The sequence below is a fragment of the Plecotus auritus genome (assembly GCF_963455305.1).
Source record: "Plecotus auritus genome assembly, chromosome: 4".
Lineage (NCBI taxonomy): Eukaryota > Metazoa > Chordata > Mammalia > Chiroptera > Vespertilionidae > Plecotus > Plecotus auritus.
In genome coordinates, this window is record NC_137775.1 from 66,218,282 (window position 1) to 66,244,401 (window position 26,120).

Consider the following 26,120-nt stretch of genomic DNA (forward strand, 5'->3'; position numbering starts at 1 on the left):
TTTGTCATATCTTGTGATCTTTAGTCCGAGTGCAGTAATTTGAAGGAAGGCAGAGGAAAGCCAATTATTTTTTTTCAAACTTAAATGGGTCAAATGTAAGCTAGGCAAATTGCAGATATTAAAAGAAAGCAAATGAGTGAAGGCCATTCTGAAGGTGCAGAATTACATTAATCCGTATTTAATATGAAGTGAATAGTGTGAGGAGAAACCAGGTTCCAGGCCTAACTGTCCAGGCCTGTGACCTATATAAGTCACTTAATCTCACAGAGACTCAATTTTCTCATCAATAAAATAGCAATGATATTAATACCTTCTCCTTCGAGAAAGGACTAAGTAAGATCATGCAAAAATGAAAGCATTTTGCAAACTAAAAATAGGTTTATAAACAGCATATTATCAATCCCATGTACAAATAATGTAAACACTTTAAAAAGAATACATTCACATACAATCTTGAACTTGTTACTTGCTGGAAAAGTTTGTAAGTACATTTAAGCAAGAAGAAAGTAAGTCTTTAAAAATAAAACTAATAATAAAACATTTGAAATTACATTTGTTTTAAACATAGAGATTAATACAAGTCAATTATAGAATTTCCTTTTATGTGCAGTTTTGATGAAATCTGAATATTAAAAAATTCATAGTAACAAAGACATAACTTCTAAAAATTTTTTCTAGTGTAGAAGTCTTTCTGCTATAGCTGTATACTACTTCCAAAAATATAAGAAAAGTAGTTGACTATTTTTATTACATATTATGAATAAATTATTACAGTTGAATTTATAAATATTATTTAATTTTACAAATCAGATATAAAATAAAATTAAAGACGTTTTGGGAAAAGATAATAAAGAAGTGAATTAATTTCAAGGAAGGAAAACATAAATATATATGTTAGAACTAGATAATTTGCATAAAAATTTCAATAACAAATCGGAAAGGTCAGTTCTCCACAGCCTACATATATAGTCCAGAAAATAAAACAAAAATTAATAGTGTTTGTTTCTGAAAAATTATATTTTTATAAATTAATCTCAAATTGATGACAAGTTAATCATTTCAGTGATTAGTTGATCCATATTTAGATATTAATATCACAAATATAATTCAACACTCAAATTGGGTTTAATGTCTACTGAAATATCCTGTATTTCAGATCTATATTTTAGCATCCTTCCTCTTTTGTTGAATGTTTTATTTACATGTCTGGGAGCTAGCTCGCTGAGATCTGAACTATCTTTGGACATCCAGAGTCAGCTGGGACATAAACACATGTAAACAGTCAACATTTGTGCAAATGACTGAGCTGAATGAACCTGAGCTTTGCCAGGTCCATACTCTTGACAGTGGAGGTCCTTCAGAATTGAATTTTTTTTTTTTTAACATTTTAGAACTTTGTTATAGAACAGAAGGGGATTTGCCCAATTCTCCATGGAACATAAATTTAAATTTAAATCACTATTCCACAGGTGATTCAATATTTAAAATATGTTTTATTGATTTTTTACAGAGAGGAAGGGAGAGGGATAGAGAGCTAGAAACATCGATGAGAGAGAAACATCTATCAGCTGCCTCCTGCACACCCCCTAGTGGGGATGTGCCTGCAACCAAGGTACATGCCCTTGACCGGAATCGAACCTGGGACCCTTGAGTCCGCAGGCCGAAGCTCTATCCACTGAGCCAAACCGGTCAGGGCTGATTCAATATTTATAAAGAATTTATGTACATGGTCGATAGGGGAAAAGGGGACATATGTAATACTTTCAACAATAAACATTTTTAAAAAATATTTTTTATTGATTTCAGAAAGGGAGTGGGAGAGGGAGATAGAAACATCAATGATGAGAGAGAATCATCCAGCTGCCTCCTACACGCCGCCCCCCCCCCCCCCGCAACCCGGGGATTGAGCCCGCAACCTGGGCATGTGCCCTTGACCAGAATTGAACCAGAGACCCTCCCATCCTCAGGCCAACACGCTATCCACTGAGCCAAACCAGGTAGGGCAACAATAAAGATTTTTTTAGAAAAAGAATTTATGTACAGAGTACATTTTATCTCATTTTTCTAATATGAAATTTTACAATATTTATTTTCACCAGTTATCTTTTAATTTCATCTCAAGATATGAATTAAATAATCAAAGTGGATAACATAATACAAAATGTATATGTATATAATATTTAAAAACAGGAAAACACTGGATATAGGGGTAGTATTTAAACAAATCATTGATATACAACATTCTTCAGGAAAATGAAAAGATTGATAGTGGCTGATTTCCCTACCTTAAAAATAGTATCTTGAAATAGATCAAGGAAGTAGCAAGTATAATTACTGACCAGGAAGTGTCTAAATATGTGGCAGAGTTAAATATTATCCTACAGTTAATAATAACCGTAAGTTAGAATGTATAAAACATTAAATGAATTTGCAGAGTAATAACCTGAGTTCATTTACTTAGGCTTTATTGAGATTTACCAAATGATTATTATGTTAGTCAGCCTTTGCTGTGTAGCCAATAAAATCTCAATGGCATATAACAAAATGCATTTCTTTTTCTCCCTGGCAAGTATAGGTCTCCAGAGGTAACTCTAATTCAGGCTACTGGTAAATTTAGGTCTGTTCTATATGTTTCATTCTGGGGTTCAAGATAAAGGCCCATTTACTATTTGAGGTATGTTCTTCTTGTGTCAGATGTCAGAAACATGCTATTTCCCTTAAAGCCTAGGCTCAGAATTGGCACATTGCTAGTTCTATCAACATTTCATTAGTCAAAAAAAAGTCAGGTGACCAAGCCTAGCATCAAGGGGACAGGGTAACCAGTCTTACTATGGATGTGTAGGTAGTGAATGTTTGCTGAACAATAATCTAATAATCCAAATAGATTAAGAATAGGCATGTAGCCCTGACTGGTTTGACTCAGTGGATAGAGCATCGGCCTGCGGACTGAAAGGTCCCAGGTTTGATTCTGGTCAAGGGCATGTACCTTGGTTGCGGGCACATCCCCAGTAGGAGGTGTGCAGGAGGCAGCTCATCGATGTTTCTCTCTCATCAATGTTTCTAACTCTCTATCCCTCTCCCTTCCTCTCTGTAAAAAATCAATAAAATATATTAAAAGAAAAAAAGAATAGGCATGTAGAAGGCTTCTGAGATGCTGATAATGTTTTTCTTTTCTTTTTTTTTTGACCTGTGCAGTGTTACAAAGGTGGGTTCACTTGGCAATAATTCATTGAGTTATATATATGTATTCATGTTCTATGTATTTTTTTCTGTAAGTAAATTATACTTTAAATAGAAGCTTATATTTTTAAAAATGCTATAGCTGACTGAGACTTTCAGTATATTTTTAAAAAAATATATATTTTTTTATTTCAGAGGGGAAGGGAGAGAGAGAGAGGGAGAGAGAGAGAAACATCAATGATAAGAGAGGATCATTGATTGGCTGCCTCCTGCAAACCCAAAACTGGGGATCGAGCCAGCAACCCAGGCATGTGCCCTGACCTGGAATCAAGCTGCGAGCTACTGGTTCACAGGTCAACACTGAACCAATGAGCCTCTCTGGCTGGGCTGATTTTCAGTATTTTTTTTAGCTTTCTGAATTTTTAGTTACTTTCTCTTAGAGGAGTCAGATTAAAATGAATATCATAATTCTTGAATAAGAAAGTCCTTTTTAAAAATTGCTGTGAGAAAACCTGTGACTTTCCAAAGAAATATCATGTATTCCTGAGTTGACATAAATATTATATTTGCATATTTATTAATAATATGAAGATAACCAGTCTAAGTTAATTAGGTCAAACAAATTCATGAAAATGTGTAAGGTCAGTTTTAGGTACACTCAAAAATTTTAATTTTGCTTTTGAATATTTTAAAATATATTTTTATTTCTATTGATTTCAGAGAGAGTAAGGGAAAGGGAATGAAAGATAGAAACATTAATGATGAGAGAGAATCATTGACCAGCTGCCTCCTGCATGCCCCCTACTGGGGATTGAGCCCACAAGCCGGCCATGTGCCCTTGACCGGAATCAATCCCAGGACCCTTCAGACCACAGGCTGACGCTCTATCCACTGAACCAAACCAGCTAGGGCTACTTTTGGATATTTTAAAATAAATGTTTTTAGAGAAATTTATTGCTCATGCTAATTTTATCATGCCAATAACAATTAAACAGAATTAGAAAATAATCTGCCTTGATATATATCCCCCAAATTTTCCAAAATTCATTATTTTCAAATAAGTGTGGCATATTCCTGAAACTTTCAGTTTTGTGTGTGTGAGAGAGAAATGTGAGGGGGGAGGTGAGAAAGTCAGTGAGGGAGGGGGCTGGTTTTTATGTGGGACAAACCTAAAACATATTTATCAGTGATGTCATTGTCAAAAATCCTGACAAAGACAGGAAAAGTCTGACAACCATTCCCTATCCCAGAAAGGGTGGAGTCTCCAGTCCATGAACCTTGACATGCCCAGGACTTTTAGGTTACTTGGCAACTTGAGGAAATCATGACCAGTGCTATGTCTAGAGAATAATTTCTCCCCAGGAGTCTTGTGGTTATCCTATTTATAGCCAAGTGTCTAGGATAAAAACAAATGAAGAACTGTTATTATAATATGCTAATTAGTACTTCAAATACTGCTCAGATAACAAGCAGCAATTAATTTATTCTAAAGCTCATAACCTAAATGAACAGCAGGTAGAGGGGTGATGACAATGAACAATTGGATTCCTGACTCCTCTCAGGCAGTTTTTTCTTTTATATAAGCTTTGAAATTTTTAACATCTAAAATAATAACACTACTGGCACTATATAGATTTCAATTACAGTTAGATATTAGGAAGGAATTGAGGATTTTACAGTATTAAGCCTTTCCATCAAGAATGTGATTATCTATGTCTTTCCATTCCTGCAGGTCTAATCAATGAAATAGTGTAGTTTTCTCATTCAGGTCATGTGCTTTTATTAAATTTACTAGAGGCCTGGCACACGAAATCGTGCGCAGGTATAGTCCCTAGGCCTAGCCTGGCTGCCAGCAGCTACCCGCCCCCCCCCCCCCCACCCACCTGGGTTCCCAGTTTGCCATCAGGCAATTGGACAATCGGAGCCTGACGGCTGGAGGGTAGAGGGACTGAAAGGTCAGCTGGTCCTGCCTGCTTGTGGCCCCGCCCCCACCACAGGTTGCCCTCTGTGTGTGGGGCGACGGGTGAGGTGGGAGCCTTGGCCTGGCGCCTCCCGCATTCCTACCACCCAACCCCGGGTCCCTGTTCACCATCAGGCGATGGGAGCCTGCTGGCCGGGGAAAGGGACTGAGAGGTGGTCCGTGCACCTCATTGTGACTGGTCGAGCGGTCATTCTGGTCATTCTGCTTTTATGGTTGCTGGGCTTTTATTATATAGGATTCCTAAGTATTTTATAGTACCTGGTTATTCTTGTGAATAATTCACACACACACACACACACACACACACACACACACACACACACACAATTTCTTTCCTAGATTCTCATTGTGTATTTATCCATGCAATGTAACAAATTTTCTTCTTCCTTTAAAACAGGTTTCCTAACTTTCTTAATCACCTACTCAGCAAAACCATACCTTTATCTCTTATTTTCCAAATTTTACAGTTATTTTCTTGTTATTACATCTGCTATAAGTGTGAAAACTATGTTGAATAGTATGAGAGCCTGTTTAGTGCTTGATATTAATTTAATTGGTTGTTTCACCATTTAATATATTTGTTACTAGGAGTTACAGTCTATATCATATTTTAACAGGTTCCTCTATTCAAAGATTTTTATTAATAACTGATTTTTTGGTCATAAAAATTGTCTTTAATCTTTGAAATAATAATTACTATATTTTTTGATACTGAACATCCTTGAACTTGGTTATAGGGTAACTGCAAATATTTTATTTAGGATTTGTCAGTCTCTAAGCATATGTTACATAATCCCTTCGTTTTCCTTTTTGACACCATTTTTACTGGAACTTTTTATTAAAGGTATGCTGGCCTCAGAAATTGGGAGATTTTCAGTCATTTTTATGGCATGGAATGGTTGAATGTTAAAGTCAATTTTTAAAGGCTTTCTATATCTGTGATATGTCTCTCTCCTTTTTCTTTTCTCATTGTCTTTTCTCCTTGATTAGGCTTAGGTGTTTATCTACTTTATGTTTAAAAAACCAAATGCTTGTGGGGGTTTTTTTGGATAGGGTACGGTAGTTGTAGTTCATTGATTTTTATATTCCTTAAGTTGTAGTTCATTGATTTTTATATTCCTTAATTTCTTCCTCCTAGTTTTTTTAAAATGTTTTTTATTGTCCTGTTTCTAATTCTTAACATGAGGTTTTAGTCCTTTATTTTTTATTTTTAGGTTTAATAATGAAAGTGCTTAAGTCCATAAACTTCCTTTGTGTACAGCTTTTGCTATGTCTTATAGTTATCAGGAAAATGAAGTAATGAGTAGACCAATTAAAGAAATAAATGAAGCTCTAACCAGTTTGGCTCAGTGGATAGAGCATCAGCCTGCGGATTGAAGGGTTCCAGGTTCGATTCCGGTCAAGGGCATGTACCTTGGTTGCGGGCACATCCCCGGTAGGAGGTGTGCAGGAGGCAGCTGATCGATGTTTCTCTCTCATCGATGTTTCTAACTCTCTATCCGTCTCCTTTCCTCTCTGTAAAAATCAATAAAATACATTTTAAATAAATAAATAAATAAATGAAAATTTCAGAAATACATATTAGTAGCATAATTTACTATATGACAAAGATGGAAAATCATTTTAATGGCCCAAAGTATTTTTTAATAAATGATGCTGACACAAATGACTATTTTGAAGAAAATTAAATCTATAACACCGATATCTTTTGCTATACATAAGAATTCCAGTTTGAAAACTTAAAAAAGAAAATATTGCGCTTTGTAAAGTATTTGATTGTCTACACTATGCTGTACACATGAAACTAATACAAAATATTGAATGTAAACTGTAATTAAAAATGAAATTTTAAAAAATCTTGCAAGTATGTGACTATATGTACTATCATGAGTCAAGAAGAAGCACCTTAACTGATTGAAAACTCATAACATACATAAAAGTAAAACTTTTGGTATGGAAAATATACTATAAAGTCTACAGACAAATACTAGATTATGAAAAGTTAGTTATAACAGATGATAATGTAACATGCCAAAGGCTTAATAGTAATAGAAGGGGAAAAAAGCAGCTACTAATTCAATGGAAAAATGGACAAATGGTAGGTACATCTGTCATAAAATAAATTTAACCAGAGATAAATTTAAACCAGAGAGAAGAGAAATGCAAATCAAAGTAATAATGAAAAGACTTCTACATGCACAAGACTTACAAAATTAAAAAGAGCTATAATACCTATTGCTGCTAGGGATGTAGGAAAATTTGTATTTAAAAAAAAATTGGTGGAAGAAATGTAAAGTGCTATATCCTTTTGGAAAACAGGGTGATAACATCTGTAATAATTAAAAGTATATATGATCTTTGATCCAGCACCTCCTGGGAATCTATTCCAAAGAAATAAAACGATGTACCTAATAAAAGAGTAACATACTAATTGACCATACCTTGGTGACACCCACCAGCCAATCAGGAGTGAGTATGGAAATTAACCCAACAAAGATGGCAGGTTAATTTGTATACGCAGGTGCCGAGCAGCCAGGGACGGCGACGACGCAGGCATTCCGCACCACCCTAGCTGCTCAGGGCCTCTGGTCAGCCTGGGAAGGCAGAAAGTTGGCTCCAAGCCAGAGCTGAAAGGCTGCTCTGGCCAGAGTGAAGGCAGTGCTGGCAGCCAGGGGAACAAAGGCCCATTCTTACATGAATCTTCATTCGTGCATCGGGCCACTAGTCTTAAAAATAAAAGGCTAATATGCAAATGGTTGTCGCACTGTGATGCCGTAATGACTGATCAGCAGGGACTTGAGGCTGTGTGGTGCCCGGCCAGGGCAGGGGACCTGAGGCCGCGCTCCCCACCCTGGTGCCGGGGCTGGAGGACATGAGGCCATGCCCCCCTAAGGCTGCATCCCCAGCCCCGGTGCCAGGACCTGAGGCTGCGCCCAATGCCCGAGTGTTGGGGCTGGGGGACCTGAGGCCATGCCCCCTGCCCATGGTGCTGGGGGGCCTGAGGCCGCGCCACCCTCCCCAGCACCAGAAACATGAGGCTGCATCCTCTGCCTGGCGGGGCTTGACGCAGGTAGGGCCGGCCAGGTCTTGGTGTCGCCCAATGGGGGTGGGGCCGGCTGGACACTTGTATTATAGAGAAAGGGAAAATAGCAATATTAAAATATTTCCTCTAATTAATTCCCTTTTAATGTGCACAAATTTTGTGCACCGGGCCACTAGTCAGTATATAACAAAATAAAACCAGAGAAATATATTACATGCTTATGTTTGCAAAAAACTGGAAACAAAGTGGATGCCATTAGTAGTGTGGTAGACATGCTGCTGAAAAAGATTCCTCACCTGGAAATATGGTAAGAATGAACTTTTCTTTGTTCCTTTTAAAATTAGGAATGCTGGCTAACCAGCTTAGGCCAGTTCAGTGTGACTGGAAGTGATGTGCCACTTCTGGGCTGACGCTTTGAGTCAGTGTTCTGCTCACCAGGTTCCCTTCCCACTCTCTAGTGGCCATGGAAACTTTATCAGTCTGGATAGCAGAGTAACTGCAGCATGACTCCCTTGCTTTCCTCTTTTTGGACATGTAGGATGACCCCCCAAAATAAAACTTTCTTTGGGGAGGATAAACCACTGAGATTTTGGAGTTTTACTATAGCATAACCAAGCAAATCAGGACAGAGTAAGGGAATGGCTAAATATATTGTGGTCCATCATATACCTGACTTTAATTATACCTGATGTCTTGATTTTCACAAGATATTGCTGAGAGACAAAAGATGTTGAAAATGTTTATATTATCCCAGTTTTTATAAGAAAAACAATACATCTTTAAGCATATATTACTATAAAGATCATATGAATATGGGGGGAAATATGAAAGAATAGATACAAAGTTGTTAAAATAGGTTATAAAGCAGAGAAGAATCCAGACTATAACAATTTTAACAAATAGCAAAGCTGTGTGGTGTGTTTACATGCTTTATTTACATGTTTAATTATAATTACATATAATATTGAGTAGATGTGATAATTTCATATAGTACTTCATTGAATCCAAGGTTCTTTGATGCTTGGTGCTTTCTTTGTCTTTACCTGCATCAAAAGGTTTTTACACACCTGACTAAAAATGCTGCCAAGAAATATATCAGCGGTTCTCAATGTGTGATCTTGCCTGGGAACTTGTTTAGAAATGTCCATTTACAGGGCCCACTGAAGACAATCTTGAATCAGAAACTGGAGATGGGGCCTAGAAATAAGTTTTATCAAGTCTTTCAGGTGATTCTGATGCAAATGCATTCCTTAGTTGGTAAGATGTAGCCTTAATTCAGAGGTTAAATATGTGTGTGTGTGTGTGTGTGTGTGTGTGTGTATAAGCCATATATTATGTACATATGTATATGGATTATCTTAAAAATAAGGTAACCTCGACTGTCATTTTAACACACTGTCCTCTCTTCTCTCTGCTACATCCAATTTGCAAATATTTCTTACTTTCAATATAAATTCCCAATGATCAGATCTGATTGGCTCTTTTTTTAAAAATAAATCTCCTAGGTCATATCACTACAAACTAATGTTCCTTGAGAGCAGGTGTCAACTCCAAGTCCAATTAGCTGTGACGAATGAGACTGGGATGGGAGAGGACTAGCTATGTTACAGGTGCTTGGGGCAGCTTCCCTAAGAAATGGGTTTGGAAATGTTAGGCAACAAATGACCTGGTATAATTGGTTTAATTTTACGTTGATAAAACACTTTTTCTGTGATGAAATGTTGGTATTTTATGCTATTTTATATGTTCTTTTTTATCATATGTGTTTTAAAAATATAACACTTTGGTTTTTTAAAAAAATGTAATGCTTCTCCTTTGGTAGTTTCACATGCTTTATAATTTTGTTTCTAAAATCAATTATCTATCAATAGCTTCAGTTAATCATTTTCTGTCCAATTTTCAGCTATATATTTCATTTACATTTAAGTATCTTTGACAATAATTTATTCATAAAACAAGGAAGTTCTGAGGCAAAGGAACTTTCCTATTGTTGCATGTTTTTAAAAGGAACATCTCAAATGAACTATCCAAGTTATGTCTTTTTTTTTTTTTAGCATCCTATAATCACAGGAATAATTGTACCTTTTACCCTAGAGCAGTGGTCGGCAAACTCATTAGTCAACAGAGCCAAATGTCAACAGTACAACGATTGAAATTTCTTTTGAGAGCCGAAAACCGACTTCTGTGCATGGGCCACCAAGTTTCACACTGTACATGCACGCTCGCACATGGCATTTTGTGGAAGAGCCACACTCAAGGGGCCAAAGAGCTGCATATGGCTCGTGAGCCGCGGTTTTCCGACCACTGCCCTAGAGTAACTATTCATGACTAATTTAATTACTATAGTAGAGGTTTGCACTCATTCTTGCCCCCTGTAATTCTTTCATTACTGTCATTAGGATTTTTACAGCATTCACAGTCAATCATGTCATTCCTCTGCTTGAAAGGCATCAGTGATTTTTTAGGAAAATGACCAAAATCTTGAACATGGCTTCAATGCCCTGCGTGATCAGGTCCCAGTTTACCCATTCACCTTATTCTGAGATCCAGTTACACAGGCCTTCTTTAATTTTATTTTAAAAATTATGAAAATGTTTAAACATACTGAAAGATAACAAAGAATCCATATAACCATTTTCCAAAGTAAACAAGATTCTCTCACACTGCATCTCTAAAAAAATATGTACATCTTACTTATTTTCATCTTCTTTTATCTAGCCAGGTTAACATAGTTTCTAGGGTAAGATGGTATGTTCAACGTCCAGCCTTGTTGGAGAAACAATTTCTTTGGGCTTGTCTTTCTATAAATTGGGTATAACAACAATACATACCTCATATTATTGTCATGGTGAATACATGAATTCATACATTTAAAAAGCTTACAACAGTGTTTGGCATACAGTACATACTTAATAAGTGAAGCCATTATCACTTAGGAAAAGCCACACACCTCCCTACCTCAAAGCCCTTGCACAAACTATAAACACAATTCTTTTGCCCTCTCAGACTATTTATGTCTTCCAATAGTTTAAATGTCACATTTTCAGGGAAGACTTCCCCAGTACTTCCAGATGAGGCTATATATTTTTTAATACATGTTGTACTTTTCCTGCAGGAAGTTATTTGAAATTATTAACTTTTGAGGCTGATTAACCCATTTGAGATGTCATAACCATTACACTATGAGGAAGCACCATGAGGGGAGAGGATGGTATCTGTTTGGCTGTTTTATTTTTATTAAATTTATTGGGGTGACATTAGTTAATAACATTATGTAGTTTTGGCTGTTTTAAATTTCCAACACTTAGTACAAAGTTCATCTAATTTATTTTGGATCAAGTTCTCTCCTATCAACACGTATGTAGCTAATTATGATAAATTTAATAAGTCTCATAACAGCATTAAACAACTTGTTTTCAGTTATTTGGGGTATTAAAAATATTGAAAGCCGTCCTGGCCAGGTGGCTGTTTGTTGGAAGGTCTTCCAAAAGGGCACATACCTAGGTTTCGGATTCGATCCCTGGTGTGTACAGGTTAACACAGTAACCAATGTTTTTTCCTCTCTCCCTTCCTCTCTCTAAAACTCAATACAAATATATAAATAAATCCTCCAGTGAGAATTATATGTGTGTGTGTGTGTGTGTGTGTGTGTATTAAGTTAAAAGTGCTGTTTTGCAGATTTCTTCAGAAGGAAAAGAAAACTTTTAGGTATAAAGTTTGCTGCAGTTTAATTCTAAAGTAAAGGGTGATGGCGTGGAAGTTGGGAGAGGTGTACCAGTGGTCGGCAAACCACGGCTTGCGAGCCGCATGGCTCGTGAGCCACGGTTTGCCGCTCTGTTGACTAATGAGTTTGCCGACCACTAGTGTAAGCTATCAGTTAAGATATAAACAGAGGAAAAAGCTGACAGGTAATCTTTCAATTCACATTTATATTTTTGCACAATTTCTACTTGTGTTGAGTTTAGACGACTTGGTGACAAAAGATCAGTATCATCAAATCTGACTTTTTTTCCCAGGACTCCAGTCACTTATTTTAAAGTCTCCAAATCATATACCCAACTATTAGGGAAATAAAATGTAAATAAGTAACCAATCTCAGAGAGGTTTCAAAAGTACGTTTTCTTAAAGTTCAGTTCACAACACCCCAAGAGTTAATTCTGTGGAGCATTTATAAGGCAGTTTATAGAACCAGACCAGAAGAGAAAGAGGAAGATATAGCCAAATTCTGTATCTATCATGCTGTGTTCTATATTTTCCTCTCATTAAATCGCTCTGTATTAGCATATTAAAAGTCCCAAGAAACCTGCTTAACTTGGTTTAAATAGTTTACACGTATTTGACCATAGAACCAGAGTTATCAAACACACTCTGAGAATTGCTAGTCCGGCTGCATTCTAGATTTACTAGTCCAGAGTTCTAATAAAGATATAAAACAACCTTTATTGTAGTGGTTCCCGAACTTCTAGTGACCATTAAGAGTTCACACACCACCCACTTAATAATTCACTTTCACATCTTCTCAAGAGTTGTTTATGATTTGCAGAATCTTAAAAAAAAATGTTTCAATATATTTTTTATTTCAGAGAGGAAGGGAGAGGGACAGACAGAAACATCAATGATGAGAATCATTGATTGGCTCCCTCCTGCAGGCCCCCCACTTGATTGAACCTGCAACCTGGGCATGTGCTCTTGACTGGAATGGAACCTGGGACCCTTCAGTCTGCAGGCTGAGGCTCTATTCAGAACCAAACCAGCTAGGGCCAGAATCTTTATTCCTTTAGAAAAACATGATTTATCTGTCAGTATCTAACCTTTGAGTACCTTAATAATTTTCTTTATAATTTTTCAAGACTTAGTAATAGAAACTTAACCTCTTCAAGTTCTTAATGAAAATTTGGGGGAGGGTGGGAGCAAAGTGGTATCTAAAGCATTTGAAAGAATAAAATACAAACTTTATTACCTCTGGGACTAGCAACTTAAAAACTGTCAGGGACATATATTGATCCTTTCCAATCAGTGGCTTGACACAGATGCATACCAGAATTACTTGAGGAATTCTTTGAAAATACATGGCACCACTGGGGTTAAGACATGAGGTATGTGTTTTTTGAAGAGCTCCCCAGGATTTTGATGCCTATTTCTAGATAAAAATAATTGCTTTGGACAATATGCTCTTCACTGTAATCATTTGTAGTAAGGACAATTTAAATGTTATTTGCAATAAAGATAGTGAAGACCTGTAAGCTTTCAATTTTTTTGTCTGTTTCAGGCCATAGGTCTATGGTAGTTTCCTGAGTACAGTGCACTCTGATTTCCTTAATGGTAGTTTAGGGTACCCTATCATTATTCCTTGATCTGGCTTGTTAGAATTAAGATGGTAGAACTACTTTCCCCCAACATACACATTTCTTTGACTTGATCAACCAGTTCTTCCTCTGTGGTTAAAGTTTTGAAGCATTTTCATAATCCCTTTTTTCCTCCCTACAATTAGAAAAACAAAGTCCTACTGGAGTATTTCAGTGCATTTAGAAGATTACACTTCCCAATACAGTCCAGTGTTACCTGTGTGTTTTTATTGGTAAACTATACATTTATATTCACTTCGCTACAGTCTGTAGCATGCCTCCACAATAATCTCCTCTTTTTGTGCTCAAAGTAATCTCTAGAGCAACCTTGTTATCTATACTTCTTCTAAATATACAGCACATTTCCTTATCTTTTAAGGGTTCTGTTTCTTCTAAGTTATTCTATCATATTCCAGTAGCTTCACTCCACCAACTCTTGATCATATATATGTATATATTGAAATATATTCTTGCCTGGCTAGAGTGGCTCAGTTTGTTGAGTGTCATCCATCTATGCACTGAAAGGTTACCAGTTCAATTCCTGGTCAGGGCACATACCTGTGCTTCGAGTTTGATCCCCAGTTGGGGAGCATACGAAAGGCGAGGAAAACCAATCGATGTTACTCTCTCACATTGTTATTTCTTTCTCTCTCTAAGCATGTCCTCGAATGGGGATTAAAAAAAATTATATATATATTCGTTATTACTCCTGTTCAGTGAACTGTCTGTTACTTTAAGTATAATTTGTGATGTCTGGGAAATTAAAGCTGTTTATTTTATGTTATATCTTACAATCTTCACAAATCTTAGTTTTTTTTTAAAGAATACTGAATTCATTTTGGTGACTTAAAACAAGATATAGATAATTATTTTACCTTTTCAAATAAAACCGCCTACATATAATGGACTAGTAGTTTAAGCACAGGTTACTCTGCTTAACTGATTTAGGTTTATGTGAACTTGAAACAATACCACTAAGTTTTCAGCTGTCTTAGCAATAACACCAAAGGGAACGAACTAGTTAAATGCCAACTTTGCTTCTAAACTACCACAAGCTGAGACACATACAAATTTTATGGCAAGTAATCTAAAACTCTTCTAAAAATGATTAACTGTTATTCTATCCAACAAGAAAACAAATACAACAGATCTAATTAGTTAAGACACCAGATACTTGTCATGCAGTTTCAGTGTCTAGTAACAAACCTCTAAACTTTAAAATTCTGTTTCACAACTTCCAAATACTAATGACACATTTTAAAGGCCAGTAGCCACTTTAAACTACATATAGAAGTACCACAGTACAAAATCACCAAGTAAATGTGCATATACACCAAAGATTCTCAAGTCTAGTTTTGGAGCTCACCCTCGAAGTCTCCAAAGATTTCAGTATATACTAGTACATGTAAAACAAAGTCATTAGCATAACTTTTAAAAATAGAATTTTACATGGATTGGGAGAAATATCAAATATCTGAATACTCTACCTCTAGAGAAAGCTGACAGGCATCAATCTATATGTTTCATGTCAAAATGTGATTGACTTGAGATGGCACAAAGGACAAGTTATATTTTTCTCTTAACAAGATTAAGAATGCAAAATGTAACCATCAGAAATTAAAACAAAAACAAATGAGCAGTTTAGAATAGTTTTTTCAGTAACTTGAAATTCTGACAAAATACAGTGTATTAAAAAAAATTAAATATATGAATTTTGTTTACTGCTATCAGGCATTAAAAATTTTCCATTTCTTTTTGTCCATATTCAGTAAATAACAAGATTAAACTCATTTTTCATATTTGGGCTAATAGCTCTAGGGCATTTCTAAAAAAACACAAATAATGTAATCAGAAATTTAAAAATATTCTGATAGTTCAAAGTAACAAAACTATAACTGAAAGCACTAATGATGATCTTCCCTAAACCTACATTTTAAGGTTTCCCTTAATGAGTGTGTCTCAATAGATTTTTTTTTTTTAGTTGTTGTTAACACCTCCATCTACCCAAAACACACCCACAGACTTTATTGAATTCAAGAAAATATCCTAAAATGTTGGTCACAATGCCAGAAATGGCCAGACTAAAGATAAAATAAATGCTGATAAAAATGGCTTTCTTTATATTCTCAACTATTTTTGTTATACATATGTGCATTTTGAAATTCATTTTTAACAAAAAGGACTTTTAAAATATATATTTTGAGTCTCAAAGTTAATTCAAAAGAAATGTATAATGTTTCATTTGAAAATAATAGTTTCAGCAGATATATGCAAGATTCCTATATGAGTTGTAAATCTGTCATCAAAACCATCGCATTTTAAGAATTTAAAAGGGGAATTCAAGGTAGGGGATTTTTTTTCCTGCATTAAGCAATTGATCAAAAGATATTACTTTCACATGTAAAAATAATTTACACTAAAAAACGCATGTGCAAAGTCTGATACTTTATCAAAATAACAAGAACAAAATGAGCAATGAAAAAATAGCAAAAGCCATTACAAAAAATAGTTAATTCCTATTTAAATTGCTGTGTTCACAGATTTAAAATGTTTATCAATTAACTATATCACACAGATTGTAGAATACTTTAAGCTATAATATAGAAAGCTAACATGGGATATTTGAAATTCAAGCTGCACTTATCAAAATAGTTTTAACCTGAGCCTTAGACATCTTCAGAAATGTAGTTGGCAATAACATATGATAAAGTACAGTTATTTAGTATAATTCAAGATTATTCTTTGAATTACTGCTTCTCCTTAAATATTTACGTAAAATTATAAATATTTATTCCATTTTGGAGTTTTCTGGACACAAGGGAATATATAAATTTAAAAAGCTGTTGTTTTTTTCCCCTGCTATACAAGCACATAAAGATGTCTTTCTTGTTCAAAATGCCTTAGAGTTCATCTTACTTTCATATTTCAAGTTATTTGAGAACAAATGCAAAAGGTCAAAAAATTATCATAGATACTTGAATATTCCCATGAAATATCACACACACTGAGGAATTTAACACAAATTCACTAAAGAATATCAAATTAATCATGTCCTCCTATAAATATTTATTTTGTGTTTAGAAGTTGCAGTTTTCAATACTATTAACAGAAAATACATAACAAAAGCTTCCTAATAAGTGAAAAAAATAATTATAAATGCTGGAAAAATTGGCCTCATTAACATATTTACAGACTAACTTAATACATATTCCATTGGAAATTAATTATATGACATTTATACAAGCATTAACATTTTCAAACCACTCTGAGTAGTGAGCACTTCAGTTCTTTACTGTCTGTACCCAAAGATGAAAGTCACTATTTCTCAGGACAACACTGACAAGAATCAGAAATGGTCAATCTGAGATACTGTCGATACTTTGTTCTGTTCCTTCATCCAAAGATGTGTCTGTTGAGTACGTGTCCTTATACTTCTTTTTCTCTTTACTCTGATCTTCCTGCAGCTTTAGAATTATGTTTCGAATTTCCTCTCTTTTTGTTCTCATTCTTGGGGGAGAGAACCAATTTGCCAAATTCATAGGTAGTTCAAAATTGATAATTGGATTCTGAAAATAAAAATGTTAGATGCATATTAGAAAATTATAAGACATAACAGTTTAAGTTAAAACACAAAAGCATTCCAAAGTTAAAAATTAAAACTCAACAACTCATTTATTATGTATTCACTCATTATCTATCAATATGCCAGGTATTCTGCTGGGCACAGGAGATAGCTTCTGCCTACAGATGGTAAAGTCTAGATCAGGGGTCAGCAGATTGTGGCTAGTGGGCCAAATTCTGCTTACTGCCTGTTTTTGTAAATAAAGCCTTGTTGGGACACAGTCATACTAACTCATTTACATGTTGTCTGTATATGCTTTCTTGCCACAACAGGAGAACTGAGTAGAAACAGACACCGTACAGTTCCAAAGCCTAAAATATTACTTATATCTGGCCCTTTATAAAAAGGTTTGTTGACTCCAGTCTAGACAGATAACAATTAAAACAATGAATATGACAAATATTGTGACAGTAGAATAGAAAGTCCTACACATATGTGGTGGCTAAACACAATTCCAAAAAGTAATATTTAAGCTAAGACCTGAAGTTAAATGGAGTTAGCCAAATAAATGATAGAAGCAATAGGAAAGAATATTCCAGGTAAAGAACTATGTATCAAGGTCTAGAGATGAGAAAGAACATGACACAATGAGAAACTGAATGACATTCAGGTGGCTGGTATACAGAATGCTAGAGTGAGAATGGTAGGAAATGAGGCTAGGAGCTTGGACAGGAGTTGGATCATGCAAGCCACATGAATTTTCTTTAATCCAAGAGCAACAGGAAGCCATTATAAGATTTAATGTAACATGACTAGATTTGGGTTTCTGGAAAACAACTGTGAAAAACAGAAGGTAGGAGGTAGTAGTTTAGAATAGTGATGCTAGTATACTGAACTTCAAAAGTGGCATCAGAAATAAAGAATTGAACATATTTAACATGAAGTGATAACATTAATGGTGCACTGAATAGTGAATTAAAAAAAGGAAGGAGTCAATATAACTGTAAAGAATATCCAAGAGAAATATGCATGAGTGGTATTGCATCTCTTAAGTCAAAGGAAGAGAGTGTCATGAGGAAGGAATGGTCAGTGTCAAATGGTGCTTAGAGGTCATGAACAATTTCAATATAAAGAATGAGGATGGAGAAACCAAGATGGCAGCATAGGTAAACACCTAAACTGCTGCCTCGCACAACAATTTCAAAGCTACAACTAAAAGGCAAAACGGACATCATCCAGAACCACAGGAAAGCTGGAAGAGTGGAAATTCTACAACTAGAAGGAAAGAGAAAAGTACACTGAGACTCAGAGGAGCTGCAGAAGGCAGAGGTACTAAGACGAGTGCGCGGCTGGCTTTCTCAAGTGGGAGGGATACAAAAGCTCCCAACTGCACTGAACTCCAGTTCTGGGCGAGACTCTGGGGACCCAGACTCAGTCGTGGAGAAACTGGACTGTCAAGAAAGAGAAAAGCACACTGAGACTCAGAGGAACTGCGGAAGGCAGAGGTACTGAGGCGCGTGCGTGCGCGGAGAGGGCAGGCAACTGAGTATGTGGCTGGCTTTCTCAAGCAGGAGGGAGACAAAAGCTCCCAAATGCACTGAACTCCAGTTCCAGGCGAGACTCTGGGGACCCAGACTCATTCGGGGAGAAACTGGACTGTCTGGCAGAAGGCGGAACTCGAGGGCAGATTTTTCTCAGAGGTGCTTGCAGCGATTACCACAGGACATTGAGACACAGGGGCCTATTAGGGCAGGGCTGACGGGAAATCAATGCTGTCTGCTCTGCTCTGAGACTCCGCCCCATCCAAGCTGAACACACAGGCTTTTTGCAAGTCTTGTCTCATAAGGGTGTCTCCAGCACAGAAGTTCTCCCAGCGTAGACACAAGGGATCCTCACAGTCAATTGGCCTGGAGGTCAGTTCCTCCCAGTGATACCAACAACAATCAAGGCTTAACTACAAGACTGTGCACACAGCCCACAAAGGGGTGCACCAAGAGTGTCCACCTCAGCCGAAACCGGTTTGGCTCAGTGGATAGAGCGTCGGCCTGCGGACTCAAGGGTCCCAGGTTCGATTCCGGTCAAGGGCATGTGCCTTGGTTGCGGGCACATCCCCAGTGGGAGGTGTGCAGGAGGCAGCTGATCGATGTTTCTCTCTCATCGATGTTTCTGGCTCTCTATCCCTCTCCCTTCCTCTCTGTAAAATATCAATAAAATATAAGAGTGTCCACCTCAGGTAACTGGGGAGGCTGAGCCCCTGGGCCCTATAGGACACCTAGCACACAAAGCCACTCTATCAACTCAGGGAAGCAGCCAAAATGCGGAGACAAAGAAACAGATCACAAATGAAAGAAATGGAGGAAAGCAAACGACTGGATATAGCGTTCAAAACCACGGTTATAAGGTTTTTCAAGAATTTTCTAGAAAAGGCCGATAAATTTAGCGAGACCCTCGAGGATACAAAAAAGGACCAACTAGAAATTAAGCATACACTGACTGAAATAAAAAATATTATACAGAGATCTAATAGTTGACTAGAGGATTGCAAGAATCAAGTCAAAGATTTGAAATACAAAGTAGCAAAAAACACTCAACCGGAAAAGCAAAAAGAAAAAAGAATCCAAAAATATGAAGATAGTGTAAGGAGCCTCTGGGACAACTTCAAGCGTACCAACATCAGAATTATGGGGGTGCCAGAAGAAGAGAGCGAGCAAGATACTGAAAACCTATTGGAAGAAATAATGACAGAAAACTTCCCCCACCTGATGAAAGAAATAGACTTACAAGTCCAGGAAGCGCACAGAACCCCAAACAAAAGGAATCCAAAGAGGACCACACCAAGACACATCATAATTAAAATGCCAAGAGCAAAAGACAAAGAGAGAATATTAAAAGCAGCAAGAAAAACAGTTAGTTACCTACAAGGGAGCACCCATATGACTGTCAGCTGATTTCTCAACAGAAACTATGCAGGCCAGACGGGAGTGGCAAGAAATATTCAAGGTGATGAACAGCAAGAATCTATAACCAAGATTACTCTACCCAGCAAAGCTATCATTCAGAATTGAAGGTCAGATAAAGAGCTTCACAGATAAGAAAAAGCTAAAGGAGTTCATCAACACTAAACCAGTATTATATGAAATGCTGAAAGGTATTCTTTAAGAAGAGGAAGAAGAAAAAAGGTAAAGATAAAAATTATGAACAACAAATACATATCTATCAACAAATGAATCTAAAAATCAAGTGAATAAATAATCTGATGAACAGAATAAACTGGCATAGAAAGGGAGTGGACTGACAATTCTTGGGGGGAAAGGGGTGTGGGGGGTGCGGGAAGAGACTGGACAAAAATCGTACACCTATGGATGAGGACAGTTGGTGGGGGGAAAGGGCAGAGGGTGGGGTGGGAACCGGTGGAGGGGAGCTATGGGGAAAAAAAGAGGAACAATTGTAATAATCTGAACAATAAAGATTTAAAAAAAAAAAAAAGAATGAGGATGAAGCCAGACTACAGAGATTTGAGAAGTAGAATTTGTGGAAATGATGACAATGAATATAAATACATCTCCAGAAATATATATGTGAAGAGGCGAAAAGATAGTGAAAGGGGCAATCCGCATCATGGGAGAGATTTCTTAAGGTAGAAAGAGCCAGGGGGAAGGGGAGTTTATTAGTGATGAGGAATGAGGTCACAAGGCTTGGATGTGATGAAATATATAACCTTTTTATGTCTTAAAAATTCTCCAATTTGGAAGTTTTTTGCTCTTTGGAATAATTTTTGAAGTGATAGTTTTTTAAACTCTTCAAAATATTTACTTATTGTTATTTTATAATAACATGAGACCCAAAACAGTATTTTATTATTTACTAGAGGCCCGGAGCACGAGATTCGTGCACTGCGGGGGGAGGAGGGCGGGTGTGGATCCCTCAGCCCAGCCTGTGCCCTCTCACAGTCTGGGATCCCTTGGGGGATGTCTGACTGATGGCTTAGGGGCCTAAGCCATCAGTTGGACATCCTTAGCTCTGCCTCGAGGAGGGAGAGGCTCCAGGCACCGCCGCTGTGCTCGCCAGCAGTGAGTCCAGCTCAGCGCTTCTGGCTGAGCAGCGCTCCCCCTGTGGGAGCACACTGACCACCAGGTGGCAGCTCTTGTGTTGAGCGTCTTCCCCCTGGCTGTCAGTGTGCGTCATAGTGACCAGTTGTTTTGCCATTCAGTTGATTTGCATATTACCCTTTTATTATATAGGATTATCTCATACCCAACAATTTGAAACCCACCTCAAAAAAGCTCTCTACATACTGCAATACGTATACACCACAATCACTGAAGTTATTTTGTTGGGGTACTTTTGGATTAGAGCCTTTCATAACATCTTTGGAAAAACTTCTTTTGCTTCCTTTTTTAACTTCCCATTCCACCTCCAAATACCTGTAATAATGAATATGTAGTAAGAATATACATATATAAATATAAATATACTAGTGACCTGATGCAAGAAATTCATGCACATTTAAAGGGAATTAGAGGAAATATTTTAATATTGCTATTTGCCCTTTCTCTATAATAGAAGTGTCAGAGATTAAAGAAAATTAGTAAAATGTATATGAAAATCTCCCTCCTGTCAGAGTCTGGGGCACGCCATGAGAACTAGAGTCAAGTCCCTGCCCACCCACGTGCGCCTCGAAATCACGTGAGAACCAGACCCGGCCAGCCCCACCCCTGGCCAGCCCCATCCCTGTCAAGCCCTGCCAGGTGGGGGGCATAGCCTCAGGTCACCTGGTCCAGTGCCAGGCTGGGGGGGGGGGGTGCGGCCTGAGGTCCTCTGTCAAGCCCCGCCAGGTGGGGGGTGCAGCCTCAAGTCGCCTGGTCCGGGTGTGTGGCCTGAGGTCCCCTGACCCAGGCGCACGCCTTGAGGTCCATGTCAAGCCCCGTCGGGCAGGGGAGTGCAGCCTCAGGTCCCTGTGATTGCTTGTTAAGGCTCGTTACGGGAACTCGGCCTCAGCTGTGGGCACAGCCATCTTGACCATTATGGCATGACGGTCAATTTGCATAGTCCTTCTTTATCAGATAAGATATATAGTCTTTTATTTCCAATAGAATACAAAGTGCAGGTCTGAACTTACTCTCTTAGAATTTTTACAACATTTGATCGAGAAGGGCCTCTGAGTGAGTCCATCAGTAGGATACAAGGTCTGCATGGTAGAAAGGACCAAATGTTAACACTTTATAATTTTAAAAGGGCATAAAGAGATGTGCATTAGCGATAAAATTTAAAACCTTCAATATTCCCTTTGCATGCCTAAGTAAAAGTTAGGGAGGGTGGTGGGGCTAAACCTTATAGACATACATACCCTAATAATACTTAACTAGCCATGGTTATATTAAATATCAAATACCAAAGTAGTAATTTAACCATATTTTAGTTGTCAATATATTTCAATAAAGTTCCATAGTAGGTTTCTAAAAATACTTCAAAATTTAATAGGAAGTCAAAACCATTCTGAAAATTTGAATACCCCATAGTCTACCAAAAACAGGACCATGAAAAAATAGAAGAAAATAATCCCATTTTTAACTAAAACCTATTACAGATAACAAAACAGGTAATTGTCACATACAAGAATTAATTTAGAATCCAGTGATTCCACTTTGAACACTTACTATAAGTAAGACTCAACCTTCAAAATTTTGTTATAAACCCAAGTAAAGGAAAGGAAGTCTAATGTAGTGCAAAATGTCCTGGAATGTTTAAAGATCTAGGTTCTTCCTGGCTAAAATTTTATGGAATTTGGAGCAGATCTCTTAACTGTTCAAGGTCTCTATATTTTTCTTTATAAATAAAGTTTGCTTTTCAAAAGCTGTTAATGGAGTTTTAGCCAACATTTTCTACAAATGAAAAAAAAAAAAAAGTAAGAAAAAGAAGCTAAAAAAGATGAGGTCTACAAATAGGCAATACTTCATCACCTAAGAAGTTTGGAGCCCCTAGAGAGAGCTCAGAATATACCTAGTATTACTTCAGAAAACCAAAACGAACTCACTCTCGTTTGGGGTGGAAATGTCTGTGTGTGCACACATGCACACATAAAATATAGAGGACTAAAATAATTATTCTTTCTCTCTATTTGATCCTTGGACATTGGGCATGACCCAGTTTTCCTCAATGAACTTGACAGCCATTGTGACTTTTGCTTCGTACTTGTTTATTTATTTATTTAATATATTTTATTGATTTTTTACAGAGAGGAAGGAAGAGGGATAGAGAGTTAGAAACATCGATGAGAGAGAAACATCGATCAGCTCCCTCTTGCACACCCCCTACTGGGGATGTGCCCGCAACCAAGTTACGTGCCCTTGACCGGAATCGAACCTGGGACCTTTCAGTCCACAGGCTGACGCTCTATCCACTGAGCAAAACCGGTTTTGGCGCTTCGTACTTGTTTAAATAAAACCTGTCTAGCCTGGCTGGTGTTGCTCAGTGGTTGAGCATCAACCTAGGAACCAGGTCACGGTTTGATTCTGGGTCAGGGCACATGCCCGGATTGCAGGCTCAATCCCCAGTGTGGGGTGTGCAGGAAGCAGTCGATCAATGAGTCTCTCTCATCATTGATGTTTCTATCTCTCTCTCCATCCCCCTTCCTCTCTGAAATAAAAAAAAAAATTAAAAAATTGTCTAGTCATGTGTTATTCTATGAAGGTACATAAATAAAAATTATGTAAATGTGCAAGATATGTAGTTAATGCTTACTGTTTACAGATAGTAGGCTTTAAATGCCACTGTCCTATTTCTGAATTGCAATTGTCATCGGTGAGGAATCCATCATCACTACTGTCATCCTATAAAAGAGAGCCTACTGTTAGTATTGAAAATATATAATCTAAATAACTAATAACCTACCAAAATAGAACTAGAGGTTAAAAATCTTTTATAACAAATATGTCAAAAAAATTTCAAGTCAGGTGATCAAACACAAAAATTTGGTATGTCACTTGATTCCAATTATCTAATATCATAACACTGACGTTTTAATGAAAGAAAACTACAAATCAAAGGAATCTGAAAAACTGTTACATCATTTACTCAATCTAGAATACATTTTTTTTTTTTTAGAATACATTTTTAAAGACTGAATATATTATGACTGATTCTTCTCTGGTCAAATACCATTGCTCTGATTTTAGGTGTTTCTACAAAAATTAAGTTAGTTGGCTAAGATAACTGTTTCATAATAGGACATGAGTAACTTAAATATTTCAAGGGTTTTTGGAAACACTGTTTTCCTTAACAAAACCATATATCCACTTCACTTGAGAGAAGATAGCTTAATGACACTGTGTCTTATTTTATAAATTATCTTGCATGTAAAAAAAACAAAGCTTATTTTGTTCTAGGAGGAAGCTTTTGGCAACCTTACAAATGAAATAATTGCTATGACCAAAGAAGCATGAGTGCTCATTATAAGCCTAATATGTAATCCAAATATATGTCTGTATACGTTTGAGAGAAAAACTATGTTTTATAGCCACATATTATAAACATCACTAAAAATGGCTTTGTTTACAAGAGGAGTAAGCAAGAAAGAAAAATTGTGCAGTACAAAGCTAGCTTCACTACTAGATAAATTCAGTTTGTCTTAACTAAAAAAAGTTAAAGAATTAAAGAAATAGTATGCTATAGAATTCTTATAAACTTTTCTCTAGATATAAAGCCATTTTTCACTGAAATTATAAAATATTTTAAATAGTATACTTTATTCTTGGTGTTAATAAAGTTTATTGGAGCAAGTGAGACATTAAATATTAGAATAGACCTTTGTTAGTTTTAACTAAATATTATTTGCTCCTGTCATATATATTAAATTAGACCCCCCAAAAAAATCACTGAAAATGTGGAAGAATATAATAAAGTTTTAGTTTAATATAATCAAAATGTTAAACATTTGTCTTTTGAATGTCAAGTTAGACCAAAGGTTAGATATGGCCCATAAACAATTTAAAAGAGGAAGAGAAAAGGTGGAAGGGGTGGTGGCTGTGTTGATTTGAAAGAATTTATTTTCTATTAAAATGGTGGGCATTATTAGTTTCATCCACAATGGGGGTTGGGGGGAAGGGAAACGGATCAAAACTAAAAGAAAACAGCACTAGCACATTTATCCTAGTAACCTCTGAACTGAAAACTGAATTTGTGTTTTAAAATGAAAACCAAGTCCAGATGCATGAATTACTGGTTGAAGAAACTACCTATAAGACTCCAAAGAAAAACACTTAATTAGATAAAACATCAGAACTTTTTGTCAAGCAAGCTTCACCTGGTTATCCTGATCTTCTGAAAAGTCAATGAGTTCATCTTCAAGCAGTCTACTAGCTTCAGCTGATTCATCACTATAGTTCAGTCTGATTTTGCTTAAACCATCTGTATTAATAAGAAACATTATGTAATAAAAGTCCATGCATATAACTTATAGTATATAGGCTATAAGATGTTAGGCAGGTAATCAATAAAGGATATAGTAATTAAGGATACAAAATCTGCCTTAGCATGTAGGTAGTATCCAAATATAAAATAAATTACTTTTAATTAAACCCTGGATTGACATGTCAATTACAGCATTGTTTCTACTATTCAGACCTTAAAATTCATTAAAACTTAAAAACTAGGTATCAATTATATGATTAAATATAAATGTATATTTAAATACAAATATGAATGTATATACATACAGATGTATATAAATAAATATTTTTGTGCTAGGTATGTCAGATATCTTTAACTAGTAACAAAAGCTACAATAGTCAGAAAATAAATGAAATGTCTAATAGGACAGTTATTAAACGGTAGAACATAAAATGAAATACTGTACATTTGAAAAACTAAAACTGAAAATATGAAAAACTGTACAATACAGGATAAAAAAATAAACATGATTAAAATTAAGATAGGCTTGCTTTTGGACAAATAATAAAAAAGACAAAAATGAAAATAATCTTCATGTTAGAATAGTTACGGAGTCCCCCA

General features: G+C 36.4%; 1 protein-coding gene across 10 annotated transcripts in view; it reads right to left on the reverse strand.

The window, feature by feature from the left end:
* Positions 1–16,586: 16,586 nt before the first annotated feature.
* Positions 16,587–26,120, reverse strand: part of SENP6 (SUMO specific peptidase 6) — a 116,375-nt gene continuing 106,841 nt past the window's right edge. For all 10 annotated transcript variants that reach the window (XM_080664679.1, XM_080664681.1, XM_080664678.1 and 7 more), the window contains 5 exons: positions 25,414–25,517; positions 23,853–23,941; positions 22,231–22,299; positions 21,385–21,535; positions 16,587–17,115 (listed from right to left, as the gene is read on the reverse strand). In XM_080664679.1, coding sequence (XP_080520805.1) covers positions 16,906–17,115; positions 21,385–21,535; positions 22,231–22,299; positions 23,853–23,941; positions 25,414–25,517 — 623 coding nt within the window. In that variant the 3' untranslated portion in view covers positions 16,587–16,905. The remainder of the gene's footprint in view (positions 17,116–21,384; positions 21,536–22,230; positions 22,300–23,852; positions 23,942–25,413; positions 25,518–26,120) is intronic.